Source organism: Barbus barbus (assembly GCF_936440315.1).
Source record: "Barbus barbus genome assembly, chromosome: 17".
In the NCBI taxonomy this organism is placed as follows: domain Eukaryota; kingdom Metazoa; phylum Chordata; class Actinopteri; order Cypriniformes; family Cyprinidae; genus Barbus; species Barbus barbus.
Genome location: NC_136745.1, coordinates 29,972,606 through 29,994,784, shown reverse-complemented (window position 1 = coordinate 29,994,784; position 22,179 = coordinate 29,972,606). Strand labels below are relative to the sequence as shown.

Sequence of the window (22,179 nt, the reverse complement as noted above, 5' to 3'; positions counted from 1 at the left end):
CAGCATCACATTGACACTGGCCCCGCGGCCCCCATTCGCTTGCGCCCCCACCGACTGCCTCTCGCTAAGCGCCAGGCTGCCGAAGAAATGATCCGAGATATGGCAGCTAACAGCATTATTGAGCCCTCGGACAGTCCCTGGGCCGCACCCATGGTCATGGTGCGGAAGAAAACGGGGGGGTGGCGCCCCTGCGTGGACTTTCGACGACTGAATGCGGTCACCCGCAAGGACTCATACCCGCTGCCGCGCATTGATGATGCATTGGATTATGTAGCTGGATCCTGTTGGTTCAGCTCTTTGGACTTGCGCAGCGGGTATTGGCAAGTAGAGCTGGCGTCAGAGGCCCGGCCCAAAACTGCGTTTACCATAGGGCAAGGACTGTGGCAGTTTAGGGTGATGCCCTTTGGACTGTGTAACGCCCCAGCCACTTTTGAAAGGCTGATGGAGCGTGTCCTTAAAGACATTCCCCGCACTCGCTGTGTGGTCTACTTGGACGATCTGTTGGTCCATGCCAGAGACTTTGACCAGGCTGTCCACAACTTATGGGAGGTCCTGACAGCCATCCGTAGTGCCGGGTTGCGGTTGAACCCGGCCAAGTGTAACCTGCTCACCCGCCAGACGCAGTTCCTGGGGCACGTGGTTAGCGAGAGCGGGGTGGCCACCGACCCAACAAAGGTGGCCGCGGTGAGGGATTGGCCCCCACCAACCAACATCTCTGAGCTACGGAGCTTCCTGGGCCTGGCCTCCTATTATAGGAGGTTCGTCAGAGACTTTGCAACCATCGCCAGCCCCTTACATCAGCTGACAAACAAGGGCCGGCGGTTTGGGTGGTCTGAGGACTGTGCGGCAGCTTTCAGGCAGCTAAAAGCCGCTCTCATCGACGCTCCTGTCCTGGCCTACCCTGATCCCAAAAAACCTTTCCTTGTGGACACTGACGCTAGTAACGTGGGGGTCGGGGCTGTACTCAGCCAGAGGGGGGAGTCTGGGGAGCAAGTGGTGGCCTACTATAGCTGCAGCCTCAGTCGCCCAGAAAGAAATTACTGTGTCACCCGGCGGGAGTTGCTAGCGGTGATCCTGGCAGTCCGTCATTTCAGGCCCTACCTCCTGGGCACCAGGTTCACACTGAGGACCGACCACGCTAGCCTCACCTGGATGCTGAACTTCCGCCAGCCAGAGGGTCAGGTGGCAAGGTGGCTGGAGATCCTCCAAGAGTATGACTTTGAGGTTCAGCACCGACCAGGGCGACAGCATGCCAATGCTGACGCCCTCTCCAGACGCCCATGCCTCGCTGATGAGTGTCGATACTGTGGTCGTCAGGAAGAAAGAGGTCTGGGGCCATCGTCGGCGGCAGTAGGGCCGGGTGACAGGGGTGGAGATGGGGAACCGTTCACCACCGAGCAGCTGAGGCAACAGCAGGCGAATGACCGAGTGCTGGTAAAGGTGAGGGGTTGGCTGGAGGCCCGAACACGTCCAGACTGGCCAGCCGTGTCCTCCCAGGGTCCCGAGATCAAGTCGCTTCATTCTCAGTGGGGCAGCCTGGAGCTCCACGATGGTGTGATCTACAGGCGGTGGCAGGCACCTGGGGGGGGAATCGACCGTCTGCAACTCCTGGTTCCCCACACTCTGCGGCCGTTGGTCCTCCGTTGGGTTCATGGGGCAGCTGGAGCCGGCCATTTCGGGAACTCTAAGACAGTGCGGCGGCTGCGGCAGCGATTCTACTGGCCGGGGTGTCGGCAGGATGCAGAGCTGCACGTTCACTGCTGCGATGTCTGCACAGCACAGAAAGGACCCAGCCGACGCTCTCATGCGCCGTTGCAGCAGTACCTAGTCGGGGCGCCCATGGAGAGGATCGGGGTGGACATCTTGGGTCCGTTCCCCATCACAGAGGCTGGCAACCGCTTTGTCCTGGTCGCTATGGACTACTTTACAAAGTGGCCAGAGGCGTATGCGGTGCCGGATCAGAGTGCTTACACATCGGCGCAGCGACTAGTGGATGAGATGTTCGCCCGGTTCGGGGTGCCGGACGAACTTCATAGTGACCAGGGGCGGAACTTTGAGAGTCGATTGTTCAGTGAGGTGTGCCAGCGGTTGGGGGTGAAGAAGACAAGAACCACTCCCCTCCATCCGCAAAGCGATGGACTGGTTGAGCGGTTCAACCGCACACTGGCGACCCAACTTGCCATTTTGACCAGTCAGCATCAGAGAGACTGGGACCAGCATCTGCCCCTGGTCCTGTGGGCGTATAGGACAGCAGTGCAGGAGTCGAGTCAGTGCTCACCGGCGGCGCTGATGTTTGGCAGGGAGCGCCGCACGCCGGTGGACTTGGTGTTCGAGTCGCCCCCCGAGCCAGAGATTGCCGGTGGGCCAGAACTGGACTATTTCAGGCGATTGAAGGAGCGTCTGAGCACCGTTCATCAACTGGCCAGGGAGGCTCTAGAGGACGCTGGAGCCCGCCAGAAGCGGGCGTATGACGCCCGTGCCCACGGGCCTACCCTTGGGCCAGGGGACAGAGTGTGGGTGTTCTGCCCCCAAAGGAAGCGGGGGCTGTCACCCAAACTGACTCATCATTGGCAGGGACCTGGGGAGATTCTGGACCAAATTTCAGAGGTGGTCTTCCGGGTCCGAATGCCTGGACGGGGTAGACGGGTGGTGCTTCATAAGGACCGGTTGGCACCGTACCACCCACTGGCCCCAGAGCAAGAGACTGGTGGAAGGCTGGGCGGCTCCCCACCATCCACTCCCAGTGCCGAGATGGACAATGACGGACTCCAGACTGAGCCTGGCGCTGGGAGTGGAACATCAGGGAGGCCGAAGCGTGTTCGACGCCGGCCAGGACATTTGCTGGATTTTGTTGTGGGAGATTAGGGTTGTGGGGACACTAACCCTCTTGTGGAGGGGGTTATGTAATGACCTGGCAATCAGCGCTAGCAGCCAGGTGCATTATGGGTATTTGTTTAGAGTTGATTTATGCGTTATTTAAGTAAGATGGTTGGGTTTTTGCGTCAGCAATGTTATGTGTGTTTATGTTCAAGTCAGTTCGGGTGGGTTTGGTTCATTTACTGCCCTGTTATGTAAAGAGTGTGCTGTTACCGTCACAGAGAGAGATGTGTAGGGGAGGGACTTGGCAATATGGGCTTGCTTGTAAAAGTTCTAATTCTGTGTTCAGAATAAATGTGTAATGAAGACATTACTGCCTCCTGCTGGTTTGTTTTGCCACTGCTTTGGCCGACAGAGACACTCAAATTCGTGCGGTGTATGGGACACGAGTGCTCGCATTTCCTGCTAGTAATTAGTCAGTAATAGTGGAGCGGCCTAACTTAGCTCCGGTTAGCCCCACGTTCTACAGAACAACAGCCAGTTGTTACAATATTGTTGTTTTGTCACCTGTGTGTTGAAGTCTGTGGGATAGAGCTGCATTAGCGTTATTTCTGTGTCAGAATAGAGTATAATATTGATGTTTTGTCACCTGTGTGTTGAAGTCTGCGGGATAGAGCTGCGTTAGCGTTATTTCTGTGTCAGAATAGAGTATAATATTGTTGTTTTGTCACCTGTATGTTGAAGTCTGCGGGATAGAGCTGCGTTAGCGTTATTTCTGTGTCAGAATAGAGTATAATATTGTTGTTTTGTCACCTGTGTGTTGAAGTCTGCGGGATAGAGCTGCATTAGCGTTATTTCTGTGTCAGAATAGAGTATAATATTGTTGTTTTGTCACCTGTGTGTTGAAGTCTGCGGGATAGAGCTGCGTTAGCGTTATTTCTGTGTCAGAATAGAGTATAATATTGTTGTTTTGTCACCTGTGTGTTGAAGTCTGCGGGATAGAGCTGCATTAGCGTTATTTCTGTGTCAGAATAGAGTATAATACTGTTGTGTTGTCACCTGTGTGTTGAAGTCTGCGGGATAGAGCTGCGTTAGCGTTATTTCTGTGTCAGAATAGAGTATAATATTGGTGTTTTGTCACCTGTGTGTTGAAGTCTGAGGGATAGAGCTGCGTTAGCGTTATTTCTGTGTCAGAATAGAGTATAATATTGTTGTTTTGTCACCTGTGTGTTGAAGTCTGCGGGATAGAGCTGCGTTAGCGTTATTTCTGTGTCAGAATAGAGTATAATATTGTTGTTTTGTCACCTGTGTGTTGAAGTCTGCGGGATAGAGCTGCGTTAGCGTTATTTCTGTGTCAGAATAGAGTATAATATTGTTGTTTTGTCACCTGTGTGTTGAAGTCTGCGGGATAGAGCTGCGTTAGCGTTATTTCTGTGTCAGAATAGAGTATAATATTGTTGTTTTGTCACCTGTGTGTTGAAGTCTGCGGGATAGAGCTGCATTAGCGTTATTTCTGTGTCAGAATAGAGTATAATATTGTTGTTTTGTCACCTGTGTGTTGAAGTCTGAGGGATAGAGCTGCGTTAGAGTTATTTCTGTATCAGAATAGAGTATAATATTGTTGTTTTGTCACCTGTATGTTGAAGTCTGTGGGATAGATCTGCGTTAGCGTTATTTCTGTGTCAGAATAGAGTATAATATTGTTGTTTTGTCACCTGTGTGTTGAAGTCTGCGGGATAGAGCTGCATTAGCGTTATTTCTGTGTCAGAATAGAGTATAATATTGGTGTTTTGTCACCTGTATGTTGAAGTCTGAGGGATAGAGCTGCGTTAGCGTTATTTCTGTGTCAGAATAGAGTATAATATTGTTGTTTTGTCACCTGTGTGTTGAAGTCTGCGGGATAGAGCTGCGTTAGCGTTATTTCTGTATCAGAATAGAGTATAATATTGTTGTTTTGTCACCTGTGTGTTGAAGTCTGCGGGATAGAGCTGCATTAGCGTTATTTCTGTGTCAGAATAGAGTATAATATTGTTGTTTTGTCACCTGTGTGTTGAAGTCTGAGGGATAGAGCTGCGTTAGAGTTATTTCTGTATCAGAATAGAGTATAATATTGATGTTTTGTCACCTGTATGTTGAAGTCTGTGGGATAGAGCTGCGTTAGCGTTATTTCTGTGTCAGAATAGAGTATAATATTGTTGTGTTGTCACCTGTATGTTGAAGTCTGAGGGATAGAGCTGCATTAGAGTTATTTCTGTGTCAGAATAGAGTATAATATTGTTGTGTTGTCACCTGTGTGTTGAAGTCTATAGGATAGAGCTGCATTAGCGTTATTTCTGTGTCAGAATAGAGTATAATATTGATGTTTTGTCACCTGTGTGTTGAAGTCTGCGGGATAGAGCTGCATTAGAGTTATTTCTGTGTCAGAATAGAGTATAATATTGTTGTTTTGTCACCTGTGTGTTGAAGTCTGTGGGATAGAGCTGCATTAGCGTTATTTCTGTGTCAGAATAGAGTATAATATTGATGTTTTGTCACCTGTATGTTGAAGTCTGAGGGATAGAGCTGCATTAGAGTTATTTCTGTGTCAGAATAGAGTATAATATTGTTGTTTTGTCACCTGTGTGTTGAAGTCTGTGGGATAGAGCTGCATTAGTGTTATTTCTGTGTCAGAATAGAGTATAATATTGATGTTTTGTCACCTGTGTGTTGAAGTCTGCGGGATAGAGCTGCATTAGTGTTATTTCTGTGTCAGAATAGAGTATAATATTGTTGTTTTGTCACCTGTGTGTTGAAGTCTGTGGGATAGAGCTGCGTTAGAGTTATTTCTGTGTCAGAATAGAGTATAATATTGTTGTTTTGTCACCTGTATGTTGAAGTCTGAGGGATAGAGCTGCGTTAGAGTTATTTCTGTGTCAGAATAGAGTATAATATTGTTGTTTTGTCACCTGTGTGTTGAAGTCTGTGGGATAGAGCTGCGTTAGAGTTATTTCTGTGTCAGAATAGAGTATAATATTGTTGTTTTGTCACCTGTGTGTTGAAGTCTGTGGGATAGAGCTGCGTTAGCGTTATTTCTGTGTCAGAATAGAGTATAATATTGGTGTTTTGTCACCTGTATGTTGAAGTCTGCGGGATAGAGCTGCGTTAGAGTTATTTCTGTGTCAAAATAGAGTATAATATTGTTGTGTTGTCACCTGTATGTTGAAGTCTGTGGGATAGAGTGTGCGCGCGGTGATCAGCCAGGCTTTAGCTGCATACGGGTCCTGCGGCACGAGCTCCCGCGCGCGCTTCACCAGGAACTCACAGTCGCCCTGAGCCGACATCTGCTCCCGTTAACGGCCGTCAAATAAAAACAAACCCTTCAGATGTTCAGTAAGCACAGACTGAAACACACCGGGACGGTCATCGAGAGGCTAACTTCCGCTTGGAAGCTGATGATAATTCCAAAATAAAAGTCTCTCTTCCAACCCAAGGAAAGGTGGAGACAGTCATCCAGATGATCAAAAACATTAATAGACACGGTCCCAAACTTATTAAATACTTTAAACAAGTTATTGATCTGTAACTAAGTGTAAACAGCATCGGAAACGAATGCAAGCCGGTGCAACAGAAACAGGCAAATTCAATACAAATTTCAGCAAATATAACGTTTTCCCAATATTCCCATTAAATTATGAAAACATTATCTAGCCTAAGTGTTCTCTGAACTTTCAAAATGTCCAGTTTTTAAGTTTTTTAAAAATGTGTCTTTATTGCAAACGTTAGAGGAATGTTTCTTTTTTTATTTTAATAACATGAGATGATTTTATTATTTTATTTTATTTAAACAAGACCTAGTAAGTAGCCTAATGTGTAAATACATTACACTAGATCCAACTAAACATCCAACTAAAATGTTTCAGAAAAACGCGATGTAGGCATATTTAAATAACACGTTGAGAACATTATTAAAGGGCCATGTCACCCAAAAATGAAAATGCTGTCATGTACTCACCCTCAATTAGTTTATGAATTTCTTTCTTCTGCTAAACTGAATTTTGGTAACCAAACATTTGCTGGTAGTCTTTGACTTTCATAGTATTTATTTATTTATTTATTTATTTAGTCCTATGTATGTACAGTATGCATACATTTATTTTAGTGCTGTCAAACAATTAATCGCGATTAATCGCATCCAAAATAAAAGTTTTTGTTTACATAATATATGTTTGTGTACTGTGTATATTTATTATGTATATATATATAAAGACACATACAGCATATATTTTGGAAACATTTACATGTATATATTTATATTCGTATAATTATATAATATATATTTAATATATAAACGTAACATATTTTTCTTAAATATATACATGCATGTGTGTTTATTTATATATACATAATAGATGTACACACACATACAGTATATTATGTAAACAAAAAGGTTTATTTTGGATGCGATTAATCACGATTAATCGTTTGACAGCACTCATTTATTTATTTATTTTATTTTCTCGTTAAAGCCCAGTTACTGAAAGAATGTTTGTTTATAACATTGAGAGAACCTTGCCACAATGTAATGAGAACTTGTTAGCTGGGTGTAAAGTGACCTTCAGTGATGAATATTAACATGGAATTTGAGCCATATTGATTCAACAGCAGCAGAGGCTTAATTTAGAACTGCATTCTTTCATTATTTCTGCCTTATAACAACAATGCGATTCTGATTTCAATTCACTGAAGGATTTCCCAGACTGATTCAAATCGGTCAGTTGGTGAATTCATTTAAAGAACCCACTCACATTTGTTCATATATTGGCCTACGCAGGTCGTGCTGGACTGTAGGTTTGTTTTTCCACTATATGTGAGCAGTGCAGGAAACACTTGGCCACACATCTATGGTGTGAGAGATGTATGCCAATCAATAAAGTTGTTAAGTGAGTAAACAGCTTCTCTTTCATGGCATGAATGCACCACCCTTCTCACACTTTCTGCTATCCACTTCCAGTCTGAAAACCACCAGCAACTGGAAATACATTATATCTAATAATTGTTCCTAGTTTTATATCGAGAACACTTTCGATGTAACCTAAGTGCAGCTGAAATAGATTGTTTATGCCTGGTGCGGGTGGGAAAAATGTGATGCCAATTTTATTTGTTTGCATATTTTTGTACCTAAGGCACCTGGTGTAATTGATAAATAATGAATCTACAGCAATACAAACTTCAGTAATCAAAATATGGAATTTTATTATGTGAATTTAAGACATTTTTTCCATCTCCATCACAGCATTAAGACAAAAACACTGTGACTGAAGTCCATAAAAATGCATAAAACTGACTGAAGTGAGTAAAATTAAAAGAAAATACAAATTTGAAATATGAAAAATTTCAAAACATTTACACAAACAATCATGTGCATTAACATCAATATCCTTAGATATACAAGAATCATCAGTAAGAATCATCAATTGCAATGTAATTGCAGTATTGTTTAATAAAAGAGAAGTATTTAGAAGTAATAATGAACATGTATTAAACTGACTGAAGAAAATAAGTGAAATATGAAAACACTCTACATCTTTGATATCAACTACCCCACGCACTGTACAAGTTAAAGAACAAAGATTCAAGGAAGTGGTCGGGTGGCAGTAATAAAAAAAAAAAAAAAAACAGTTTGTCTGCAAAAAACGACTGCTCGCAGAACTCTTACTGCTGGTGTCTCCTCCCCAGGAAGTCCATACACCACAGTCTGAAGAAACTGCCACACCAGGGAGCATTGCTTGGGGTAGTTGATATCAAAGATGCAGAATGCTTTAAAGCAAACATCCAGTGCAGCCAGCAATGTACTTTGTTTGAATGCTGCTCCATTTATAATGGTGAAGGCTTAGATGTCTCCAAGCATGAGAATGAAAGGGAATTCAACGGTCTCTTTTGAACGTAAATACTCAGCCATATTCGTCCCAATCTGAAAAAAAGGGAAAATAATGAATTAATACAAATTCTTCAAAACGTAAATATCTTTAGAGGTACATTTAGGATACCTTAAATACCTTTAGGAGCATTAAAGACTATAACACACCAAGCTGACCTTCAACCAGTGTTGCATTAGTTGGCCACTGACCATAGCCTTGGCACTATGCTGCAATGTTTTGACCCAGGTGCAGATGACACAATGAAACACCACAGTTGCCTTTTGATGTCAGATTTTTTTTTTTTATGTCAGCTTGAAGGAATAGTTCACCCCCAAAATGAAAATTCTGTCATTAATTAGTCACCTTCATGTTGTTCCAAACACACAAGACCTTCATTCATCTTTGGAACAAAAATGAAGATATTTTTTGTGCAAAGAAAACTAAAATAATTTACTCAACCATTCTTCTCCTCCAAGTTACGACATCTGCCATTTTGGAGAGTACCCAAGAACGTAGATCAGCATCAGATAGCTCTCAGATTTCATCAAAAATATCTTAATTTGTGTTCCAAAGATGAACGAAGGTCTTACAGCTTTGAAACGACACGAGGGTGAGTAATGACCATTTTCATTTTGAAAATTCTATCTTCATTTACCCATCATTTTGTCATTCCAAATCCCAAATCTTAATGAAAGCTGAGAGATTTCTGCCCGTCCTCCTGTCTACGCAACTACCACTTTAAAAAAAAGTCATGAAAAGAACATAAAATAAAATTTATTCCAAATAAGTATACTAAAAAATAAAAATAGCGTGCAGAGTCTTTAAGCTATATAAAAGTGCCCCGCCGCACGTGATACCAGTATTAACAACACGCCAATTAACCGTGGGAAAATGACATCACTCCCACAACCCTAATTCAAAGTGGTGCTCACAGACTGTCAATGGAGGGGGAAAAAATATCTACTAGAAATATATTCATTTGTCATTCAAAGATGAATAAAAGTCTTATGGGTTTGGAATGACATGAGGATAAGACAGAATTAACATTTTTTGATAAAATGAACTTAAAAAAAATATAAAAATTAAATGAACTTTACAAGATTTGCGATGTTGATAACTGTGGAAACTGTGAAAAGGGTCAATACAATAGATTGCAAATACTTAAATCATGTAGTTTTAGCAGTGGCTGTTAACTTACAGGCTGTATGTCTATGAAGGCCTTCCTGGTTTCTAGGAAAGTTGGTCTGAACATTTTTCTTCCAATTTTGTACACATATGTTGGAAGGACTACAGGCAGGACTTGCACAGCGATGTCACTCTGTCTCTCTTTAAAATTAAAACAAACAATAAAAAAAAAAAAACTCAAAATGTAAAAAAATATATATTTCAAACTGCAATAAAAGTTGACTGAAATCTGCATGACATTTGTAAAATTGTGTTAAAAAGAAATAGTACACGGAAAATGAAAATCATCATTACCAACAGTCATTTTTATAAAAAGGGATAATATTCATAATCTATTGATGTTAAAGTAATTAATATTGTACTGTATTCATTTGTAACACTGTTTGCTTAATACCCATTACCTGCTGACATCATTTCTATGTTGTAAAGTAGATCAAGAGCTTGTTTTTGCATGTGGAACTTAAGTTAGTTAAAATCAGAGTTCCCACATGGACAATAAGTATTGGTAAGTTCGTTCAGCTTCCGCCAGAGATTGTCTTACTATAGGGAGATGAAAGGGTCTGTATTACTTACTATTGGAGAAAGCGTAATGGCTAACACAGATCATGTGTGCCTTAATAACCAATCAAATTACAGCCTTGACATCACTGAATTTCAGTCTGAGTTGTGCGACACTCAATCGCTGTTTACGGATACCATAGGAATGCATAAGAAGTGCCGTAAGCTGAATACTACCTGTCACAAAAACTCAGTGACTTCTCTTATAAAACAGTATTTTTGTTCATGGTAAACTCTAAATTGTTAAATCCAAAAGCACACATTCAATGGACCGAACCAAAGCAGACTTGTGAGTGAATGAATGATCTATGAAAACCTGTCACTGTTGACTGTCTGGCCATATGAATATGTAGTTTGTCTGTAAATCTGCACGTAGATTTTTGGAAACTCCCAAAAAATGACAAAAAAAAAAAAAAAAGTGCGTGCGTCTAACAGCCTACACTTGAAATACTTAATCTTTGAATCACACTGTCATATCCCTCTATGAATTCTGCTAAAAATAGGTCACGATTATGCCGTATGCTTGCCTCGCGTTATTATCATTTAATTTTAGGCGGTCATTAAACAGAAAAAAAGGAAGAGCATACACTCAACATAAACCAGTGCATAGCTTATTTATTCAGATCGGCTGGAGCAATGCAGAAATGGAAAATCAGTCCATGCCATCAGTCTTAGACTGTAAGTTTGTAAGCATTTCTTACCCAGGAAAAACCCTTACTTATATATTAGACACAGACATACCCACATTCTGTTACAGAAGAGGTACGGAGACAGAACTATGGTCAACAGGGTTGTTTATTTGAACCAGCAGTGAGGTAGAAGCAGTGGAATTGAGGTGAATACTTGACTTGGGATATCGGAAGGATAAGCTGGAGGGTAATCTTCGGTCTTGCTTACAGGAGTCACGGAGTAGCTAATGGACAGAGTGACGGAGACACACACCGCAGTCACAGAGCTGTATCAGAGTAATCGCTGGAGCAGGTAGTCGAGGAATCCTAGGAGCATACACGCGCAACAGGTAAGTATCATAGGCAGGTAGCAGAACTAGGCTTGGGTTAGCACTAGCAGTCCTCTTCGAATTAACGAGACCGGACGTCGAGTGTTTGGCGGTGTGTGTCTTTATAGGATGCAGTGATGAGGGACATGATGAAGTGCAGGTGTTCGTGATCAAAACTCAGCTGAGGGTGTGCGCAGTGATTGGCTGGTGGCAGAGCCTGGCGGGTCTGTGACATTACCCCCCTCTCCTCCCGAGGGCCGAGGACCCCGACGCCGTGGCGGTCTGCCTCTTCCTCTGGGTGCAGGTCGTTCTGGGTGGTTGGAATGGAACTCAACAAGAAGAGGCGGATCAAGGATGTCGTCCCGAGGTACCCATGACCTCTCCTCTGGACCATACCCCTCCCAATCGATGAGGTATTCCAGTCTACCGCCTCAGCGTCGGGAGTCCAAAACCTCTTTCACCTGGTAGATGGTACCGTCCTCTAGGATCAACGGGAGAGGGGGGTCTTCCGTGGGGCCAGACTCTGTGGGGGAAGAAACAGGACAGTGGTATGGTTTAACACAAAAAGATGTGTGCTCTACCACAAAATTAACACCACTAACGTCTGGGAGGAATTTGACCTTAATTTAGCTAAAAACAATGCTACTCTGTCTTTCATATTTTCCTCCTCAAACTCATCACATTGTTCTTCAGAAATTTCATCACAGTCCTCATCACTCTGTTCAACAGCTTCTAAAACTGAATTTGATGAATAGTTCTCAGGCTCGACCAAAGGGGCTTCCTCCATTTCATTTCCAACTTCATTAGCATGCTCCAGTAGGTGTCTTCTAAATGATCTAATAATACTGAATGTGCGATGACATCCAGTTTGAGCACACTGAAAGTATGTGGATGTCGAATATATATGATGTACAACCCTCAAATGTGAAAAAAATGCTCTGATATCAGGTCCCATAGACCTTTTGCATTTAAAGCAAATGTACCCTATGCTGTCTACACCTAATACCTTGTACTTACATCACGCACATTCTTGAGGTACTTCTTGAATTTTAAACGAAGTTCAATAATAGGGATAAGAGAAGTCAGTGTGCCATCATCTAAAAGAAGGAGGGTTTCTTGATCAATCTTCTCAGCTGTAGGAAAAAAAAGAAAAGAAAAGTAGAACATAAGTATTTTGATTAGGGATGCACGATATGAAAAATGTTTAATCGATACCGATAATTAAGTCCTTCTCATGGTCGATGCCGATAAATTCATATTTTTATTTTCATATAATCTGCAGTTTGTGCACCCAGGAGAATACAAAATCTAAGATTTACTGATTAAACTGATATTTTAGTAGCTCTGGCCTAACTATAGCAAGCATCAGTCCTGACTCTTCAAATGTTTTTTATTTTTTGTGTAAGGCACCACAATACTTTGTAACAGAAATGGTTTAACAGAATCATGACAGAACTATGGTTTATCTGCAATTAACAACAAATTTATATTCAAATATTTCATGCATAAAGAAATGCATCTATTCAACATTTTTAGTGCACGAGGATGAGAAAGTTATATAGTCTTTAAGTCACGTGTTTTCAAATACATTATAAAAAAATGCATTGACATTTGTCAGCCTCGAAAAAAAAATAAAAACAAAAGTGCATGCTCAAAAAAAATAAAGTGCATCCTCATACCAAGGTTGTTAAGTCGCAACATCACTCGCCCACCGCAGCACCGTCCCTCACTGTCATTTTGATTTTTTTAATAGTAATAAAAATAATTTAGTTCAGTTAGAGAACAGACACTTCAATTAAAACTGAACGGGGCTGCTCAATGCAGCACACCAAACGAACGACAGTCATGCAAACAAAGCAGATTTAACATATACAAAAGCAATATTTAAAAAACATTTACCTTATCCCTTCCAAACTGCTTTTTGTGTTTCAAATATAACAGCAGGTGTCGTTATTTTAAAGGATAAGTTTTCAGGGAAGGTAATAAGTCACAAGACAGATGATCAAGGTCGTTGGATCATTATTCTTGTTGAAATAAATCAGGTTAAATTTATCATCGTAAACATTTATGCCACCAACAGTAAAAAAGTGATGGGGTGGTGATTTCAAAACCGTTTTTGATGGAAGACAGGATAGATGGCCCCCTAAAGTTGACAGTAGTATAAATGTATTAAGTAATGTATGTTTAAGGTTAAATATATTTGATATTTGGAGGTGTAAGAATCCAACTTCTCTCACGTATACATGGAGTAATAAGGCAAGGCAAGTTTATTTATATAGCACATTTCATACACAGTGGTAATTCAAAGTGCTTTATATAAAAGAAAGTGAAATAGACATTAAAAATCAATAAAAACATGGAAATAAAAATAATAAAAACAAGGAATTTTAAAATGATATAGAAATTGATTTAAAATAAATTTAAAGAAAATGATTATACTTAAACTTCATTGCAGTCAGTTCGGACATATAGCACAGTGCTCATTCAACAAATGCACAGTTAAACAGATGAGTTTTGAGTCTTGATTTAAATGTGGCTAATGTTTTAGCACATCTGATCTCTTCTGGAAGCTGGTTCCAGCTGCGGGCCGCATAATAGCTAAACGCAGACTCCCCTTGTTTTGTGTGAACCCTTGGTATTTCTAACTGACTCGATCCTAATGATCTGAGTGGTCTGTTTGGTTTATATTCAGTGAGCATATCAGCAATATATTTAGGTCCTGGGCCATTGAGTGACTTATAAACAAGTAAAAGTACTTTAAAATCAATCCTAAATGTAACTGGAAGCCAGTGTAAGGACCTGAGGACTGGTGTGATATGCTCAGATTTTCTGGTTCTAGTCAGAATCCTGGCAGCAGTGTTCTGGATGAGCTGCAGTTGTCTAATGGTCTTCTTGGGAAGGCCGATGAGGAGACCATTACAGTAATCCACCCTGCTGGTGATAAAGGCATGAACAAGTTTCTCCAAGTCTTGACTGGAAACAAAACATCTAATTCTTGCAATGTTTTTGAGATGATAGTATGCTGATTTAGTTATTGCTTTGACATGACTACTGAAACTAAGGTCTGTCTCCAGAATCACCCCAAGATTTCTGACTTGATTTTTAGTTATTTGACCCATAGAGTCAAGGTATGCATTCACCTTGAGAACTTCATCTTTGTTTCCAAATGCAATGACTTCAGTTTTCTCCTTGTTTAACTGAAGGAAGTTCTGGCACATCCAACTGTTAATTTCATCAATGCATTGGCAGAGGGAGTCAATGGGGCTGTAGTCATTTGGAGATAAGGCTAGGTAAATCTGGGTATCATCAGCATAGCTGTGATAGGCAATTTGGTTCTTCCTCATTATCTGACTTAGTGGGAGCATATACAGGTTAAACAAGAGCGGTGCAAGAATTGAGCCTTGTGGGACTCCACATGTCATGGCCGTCCACTTAGACTTATGCTCTCCTATACTCACATAATAACCTCTCCCTTCTAAGTATGACCTGAACCATTTGAGTGCCATCCCAGAAAGCCCGACCCAGTTTTCCAGTCTCTCTAAAAGTATGTTATGATCGACAGTGTCAAACGCAGCACTAAGATCTAGTAGTACCAGCACTGATATTTTGCCAGAATCAGAATTGACGCGAATATCATTTATTATCTTAATGAGTGCTGTCTCTGTGATGTGATGTGCTCGGAAACCAGATTGAAAATAGTCCAGGTATCCATTTGAGTTTAAGTAGTAGTTCAGCTGATTAAAAACTACCTTTTCAATAATCTTACCTATGAAAGGAAGATTTGATATGGGTCTATAGTTGCTCAACATGGTGTTATCAAGATGCGCTTTTTCAGAAAGGGCTTAACAACTGCAGTTTTCAAGGAGTTTGGAAAAGTCCCAGAAAGAAGTGAGGCGTTCACCACTTCTAAGAGATCAGCTTCTAAACAGTTAAGCACATTTTTGAAAAAGGATGTGGGAAGTGTGTCAAGATAGCAGGTTGAAATAAAATACCATCTAAACTTTTCTGAAGGCAGTAAGTTCCTCAGACATACATTCATATAAACTTTACCCCTAATTGAATCACGATTTGTTTAGCATCTCAACCAATTTGAATCGTTACATATTTTAATCAATTTTCAACCGGCTCGCAGTTAATCGTTACATCCCTATTCTATAGATACGTTTATATTTAGAGTTTTTCTCCTCTTAAAAAAATTCAATTGATTAAATTTAAACAAAATCGTGTCAAACAATTGCAGGCTCTTTGCACTTTTAGAAATGTGACTGTGAAATTATTCTTGTTTTATCTTTTTCTCACATTCAGTCTTTTTGTATGTCTATTAAAGTAGGAAGTGCTAAATCTCAGTAACAATCTCTGAAAACTTCCTCTTACTTTCTTTGAAAAAGTTGTGTAATTTCCTGAAGTGTCATTAGAGCTGCTGTCTGTCCGTGAGTCTCGATCTAAAGCTCTTCTGCTGGGTTTGAGCTCTTCTGGAAACTGGACTTTAGAGAAATGATGCTCATCTTTGGACTGATGCTGCTGCTGCAAACTGCTGCATGTGAGTCACTTTCACATCAAACTCATCTTATCCTGCTGATCAATCAGATTAATCCCAGAAATAACAATCTAATGTCAGAGTCTGCAGTGATCTAACAACAGTTTTCTGATCTTCTTGACTGTGTGTATTAGTGGAGTATTATGTGTTTTGCTACTTTTCACTTCTTACAGCTCTGTCTCTAACTTCCTTTTCTCTCGTTCAAATCCACTGTTCTTCTCTCTTCCCTCCATGCTTTATACAATTTCTTATGTATCTTTGTACTCAAAGCTAAAACATAAAAAAACTATGTAATTTTGTGTATTTTTTTTAGTAGATTTGACTGTCATGAATATGTCAATAACTGATATTACAAAGTAATTTGAGTAGATTACAATAGTCTATAATTTCAGTGGATATTGTACATGTGCATTTGTCTCTGCTGAAAAGCATTCTCACAGATGCTGTTCTGATTCACCTACTTGAACTACAGCCTAAATATATGTGCGTTTCGTGAAGAAAAAGTATCTACATAATTTTGAGCAGACAGCCAAACTTTGGGACAAACTACTTCTATTTGTGCCTTTAACGGACACGCTTTCACTCAGTTACATGCTTCCTATCATCATTTAAAGCAGGGGTTGGCAAGTAAGTTTGGCATCGGGACAAAAAAAAATTTGCCATTAGATGGCAGGCCAGAACATAGTCAAGAGATAATTTAAGTTAATTGATGAAAAATGCATCTAGAATTGCCTGTGACAGACTGTTACAGTGTATTTTGTAGCTGGTAGTGAGCTGTTACTCTGTGTGAAATCCTGTAGTAAGTCAACAAAAAGCCACATTTGTGTGGCGGTGTCCGGTAGAGTATGTGAGCGGCAACAATTTCCCCTCCACTCTCCCAGCATTTAAAGGGCTCATATGATGCTTTGTTAAAGATCATTATTTTGTGTATTTGGTGTAACACAATATGTTGACATGCTTTAATGTTCAAAAAACACATTATTTTTCAAATACTGTACATTATTGTAGTTCCTCTATGCCCTGCCGCTCTCAAACTCTTGATTTTCTACAAAGAGTTTGAGATTTAGTTTGTGAGAGCAAGTTGACCGCATCTGCAACACGGATGAATATCTGTATACAGCGCTGTACGTGTCTTCCGTAGAACTGATGAATATTTGTGTGATCTGTGTCTGATTGTAATTCATGATGAGAGATGATATTTATACCAGCACTAACACTCTGACTCTGTCTGTCGATGTTGGTACATTTCATTTTGTGTGTGTTTTGTTCTTTAGGTCTGGATCGGTTCTGCAGGTTTGGTCAACTATATTCGATCGAACAATGTTATGCAGCTCTGGGACACAAACTCAATCTGCAGATGAAGCTGAACCCTCCACGTCAAGACCTTCATTTGTATAAGACGTTAAATGATGGCAGTTCACTGACAGTTTTTAGCATAAAGAAAAATAAAGAGTATGATTATGAATCCATCAGAAACATATATGAGTTCTTAAAAAATGTGACTCTGATCATAAATAAACATGAATCCATCAGAAACAGATCTGAGTTCTCCGTTGATAATATGACTCTGACCATAAACAATGTGATCAGAGCAGATTCAGGGACTTACAGAGCAAATGTCATTGAGTTAGATATGGTCACTGCCAGTGAACTTCAAGTGATTGTTGAAGGTATAAAAGCTCTCAGCAATGTATTTTATTTTAGAAATACCTTAAGATTGAGGCTGATTATATGTTGAGCAAGAGTCATGTGACTGTGATGTGTCCCTCCCTCCAGCTCCTATTGGCTCAGTGGAAGTGTCATCCAGCTGCTCCTCCAATCAGACGTCAGTGTTCTGCTCCTCTGAGGGAGATCAGCTCATCTACAACTGGACTCTGAATGGAGAAATACTAGAGCAAGGACCAATGGTTGGAAACACTAGCATTGATCTGGATGAGGGAACTGATGGAAACATCAGCTGCAGCGTGAAGAACCACGTCAGTCACGCACAGAAGACCATTAGACTCCAACCCTGTCCTGCTGGTGAGATTTTAATACATGAATGTCCTGATACTGTATATATAACAACCACAGCAACACCAATGATGTAAAACACTCAAGTCTCTTAATTCTTGAGAAATGTCATTAGTGTGTTTCATCTTGATCTCAGCAGTGAATTGTGTTGATATCAGTGTTCAGCATCACACAGACATCAGGGCCGTGCTTCATACCTCGCTTTAATACATCAGAATCAGAAAGAGCTTACAAGGAATTAGTTTTAGTGTCACAAGCTTCTAATACACAGAGACAACAACAACACACAGACAATAAAAATAAGATGATAATATGAATACACATATGTAAATATAAATAGACAAAAATGGAAAAAAATAAATGGAAAAAAATATAATAAAATGTATGTACAGTTGTGCTATAGATGATAGAATAGGAATAGAATAAAGTGAGATTCAGGGATGTAGGATAAATAAATACATAGATCCGAGATGATTTGAAAGATGCCTGATCTTCTAATCATGATAACTGATCTCTGGCTAATTTGGTTCTTTAAACGAATTTGCGGATTTGATTAAAATATATGTGTTAAGTTCTCGTGTTCCCTGAAAAGGGCAGCTATATTGATACACTAAACTATTATTAGCAATGCAGCGATTGGCTGGCGGCAAGACGAAATGACATAATATCATTAAAAAAGACACCTGACGAAAAACTCGACAAATTTCTGGACTTTTATAAGGAAACAGCCAAGCCAACAAAACTACATAAATGGTATAATAGATCAATTAAATGTGCACTGTTTTATTTTATTGAAAGATTTCCCAATTACTCCTAATAATTCAGATTTATTTATATTCAAGATTTCTAGTATTTGGACAGGCTTTACATTTTTATTTCAATGTTGTAATTATCAATTAATTTTATTTTATTTTAACAGATTTGTCACATGACAGCATTAATTAAAGTTTCTTAAGGGTCGAGATAAAGTTATCTGCATCTCCTGTCATCACTCAAATGAATGCACGACTGTGTCTATAGTATTATAGGATACACATCATTATTATATTATTTTTCAATTTATAAGTATTCAAATTATAATTTTAAATGACTGTCCCTGGATCAGTAGGGTACTCTTCTAATAAAGCAGCAGTGACTGGGACAGATTTTAAGTACCAATTCTGCTTAAAAAGATACAATCTAATCCTGTTCACATGAAATAAGTTGCTCCAGAGCAGGTTTAAGTTTGCAGACCTGTTGCTATGACAACAACTCTGGGATGAGCTTCAAAGAACCAAATGATCCAAGATCAAGAGAAATCATCAACAATCAAATCCAGCTAAATGAGTTAGCGACGTACAAAGAACGGAACCAGAATGTGTCATTGCTTAAAACATGAAGGTGTTGTTTTCTGCCTAATTGTTGTTCGTTGATTGATTGATTGATTGATTGATTGTGTTTGTGTTGTTCAGTGTCTGTGGTGTTTGTGCTGGTCTGGTGTTTCCAGCTGATGGTTCTGTTTGGTCTGTTAGGAGCTTTTCACATCTACATGAGACACACCTCAGGTGAGAGACATTTATCATCATTATTTGACACGCAGATATTAAGAGTGTGAAGATGATGATGATGATGATGTGATGTTTTTAGGAAAGAAACAGGAAGATCAGAAAGTGAGGATGAGAAGATGTGATGAACACACAGCAGAAGATTCATGAGAGCAGCAGCAGATCATCACATCTATGAGAAATGACTTCATAATCTCACAGATTCTCACATTAATTCATCTGTCGACTGCAGATCTTATAATAGAAAACCAAGAGATGAATTAAAACCAGGATATACAGTATGAATTAAACCAGATTTTCTACAGTTTTAGTTATGAAGAGTATTTTCTGGACGTTGGTGTTTTGTATTGTTAGAGTTTTATTGCTTATTTTATTCATTTTTCTTTATGCTTTGGAGTATTTTTATTTCATTACTGTTCATCCAAACTCTTATATTTCTCTGAATCAGATCTGTCAGATTGTGAAGTCATTCTGTGTGTTTATTATTATATTTCTGCTCTTGCTCTTTTGCTTTATTCTATTGTTCTGGTTGATTTCTCTTCATGTACAGCGTCTGTTTAGATGTTTTATCTGTTTGAAGCTCTTGATGCGTTTCAGTTTTGTAGTGTTTGTTGCTTTGCTGTCTGTGGTTGTGCTTGAATCTGCAGTTTTGTAGATGACTTTTAACATGTTTAACCACATCTGTGCATTTTTCTTCACAAGATATTTGTGTCATTATAGAATATTGAGAAGCATGTCATTCTTTAGAAACTGTAATTGGGGTCATTCCTGAATAAAGTTAAATGAAAATAAAATGCTTTGAAATTAAACCATATTTGCAGTCAAAAGTCACAAGCTCATTCAATTTTTATTTTTTTTAATACAGTCAATTAACATTTTATCACATCAATGAACTTAAACACACATCCCTACTGAAAAAAACCCAATAGAAACCATCACAGAAACAGTGGCGCCTCCAGAAATGTTTCATAGGGGTGGCCAGATGGGGCCACTTAAAATCTTGGGGTGGCACACCAAAACTATAAACCCTAATTTCAGACTTGTATTCTACTGTTGTAGTAAACTTTTCTAAATCAGAAAGACTTAAGGAAACTCCTACTGATATACTTTATTGTGTTATATATAATGTTACTAATGATATAATGTGCATAGACTAATAACAGTACAGTTAACATTTTGAGTTGCACAACAATTCTTTTTATTTTGCAATTATATTTGGCATAAGGTGTACATTTATTTGACTGGGAGATATCTATAATGAAACAAGAGGCAAAATCAGTTATTCTGATATTACAATAATAATGATAATAATGGCAATAATAATAATAAGCCCCTCTCATAATTATCAATCATAGCTGTAATAATGGCCTATAGGCATTTCTATTCAGACTAATAAAACTCAACTACTAATAAACATGAATCAAAAAGCTTTAAGTGATGATTTGTATCATGATTTGTAATTTAATGGAAACACACTAAACAAAACATACATTTCTCCAGATGATGTTACTATCTAGGCTAGCCATCAATTTCATTATTAGGGCCACGTGATTGTAACTTCACCTGTTGGTCCAGGAACACGTCTGCTTTTGCCGTGTCCTGCCACGCTTCTGTGACCAATGGTGCTGACTGTCCCTGGGCTGCTGCTGTCTGTTTTTCCTCGTCATTGTGTTCTGTCACTAATGCTGGCTGTGTATGCTCTGTCTGTTCCTCTCCTCCATCCTCCTCCTCACTATTACTAAGCCTCTGTTGCTCCCCTGCCATCTTTTTCACTCCTCCTTCTGTACTTTTCTTCTTAAAATAAGATGAGATGTCTGTGGACTTTCTCTTCATTGTCTGAAAATTGACATAACAAATACATGCACCAGCTAACGACGTTAGCTAGGTAACTCTTGTCAAAACGTGTCAAAGACATGTCAAAAAGCTGCTGTAACAGTATACTGTAACCATTTGGCACTTAAAACGCACGTCACGACACATAATTCCCCGTCTTCTCTTACTAAAGAATATTTTTGACTCATTTTGGGAGACATAACAATTGAATAGAAAAATAAATTATATATATATACACATTTTCTTATGAAATATTATATATTGTTATGAACATCTGGCCAATTATTACTCCCATTATGACAATTATTTTTTCAACATGCTGTCCCAACAGCAACACATTAATATGCAAATTAGATACAGTATAGATACACTGTGTTTAATGGGAAAACCAGTTTATGGAAATTTTTACAGACATATTGCATAAAACAAAATGGTATATCAAATCATTTTGTTATATATTTTATAACATAGTTGAGAATCATCCTTATACAAAGTTTAGAAGAAAAAAATCCTGAAACCTAAAAATGTATTGGTGATTTAAAAAAAAAATCCCATTGTTTTTGCCTTTTTGATGTCTATTCATGCCATTTTATTTTTAGGAAAAAAATATGAATAAAATATTTTTTTCAAAAATTTTAATTTTCCATTTTTTTCTAATGCTCTAAACAATGTAATGACATGAAAAAAGCTTTTTGGGGGGGTCTCTTTTCATGGCAAAACGCGCGTCCACGAGTCAGTGTGCAATCAGACGCCCGAGCAGGCGTTTATGAATACATTGGCTTTCCATAGCGGGGGAGA

General features: G+C 39.6%; 2 protein-coding genes across 4 annotated transcripts in view; one reads left to right on the top strand and one right to left on the bottom strand.

The window, feature by feature from the left end:
• The window catches only part of LOC306883440 (integrator complex subunit 10-like), a 32,630-nt gene extending 26,384 nt beyond the window's left edge, over positions 1–6,246 (bottom strand). For 2 of the 3 annotated variants that reach the window (XM_079438706.1, XM_079438708.1), the window contains exon 1: positions 6,009–6,240. In XM_079438706.1, coding sequence (XP_079294832.1) covers positions 6,009–6,137 — 129 coding nt within the window. In that variant the 5' untranslated portion in view covers positions 6,138–6,240. Of the gene's footprint in view, positions 1–6,008 lie in introns of all 3 variants that reach the window. The other variant, XM_079438707.1, reaches the window with a different exon arrangement.
• Positions 6,247–15,842: 9,596 nt separating this feature from the next.
• LOC306883453 (uncharacterized protein) lies at positions 15,843–20,369 on the top strand. Its single transcript, XM_079438729.1, has 5 exons — positions 15,843–15,994; positions 17,266–17,661; positions 17,768–18,013; positions 19,456–19,548; positions 19,631–20,369. The coding sequence occupies exons 1-5, from the start codon at positions 15,949–15,951 to the stop codon at positions 19,696–19,698; spliced, it is 849 nt and encodes a 282-aa protein (XP_079294855.1). The 5' UTR covers positions 15,843–15,948; the 3' UTR covers positions 19,699–20,369.
• The last annotated feature ends 1,810 nt before the right edge of the window (positions 20,370–22,179 follow it).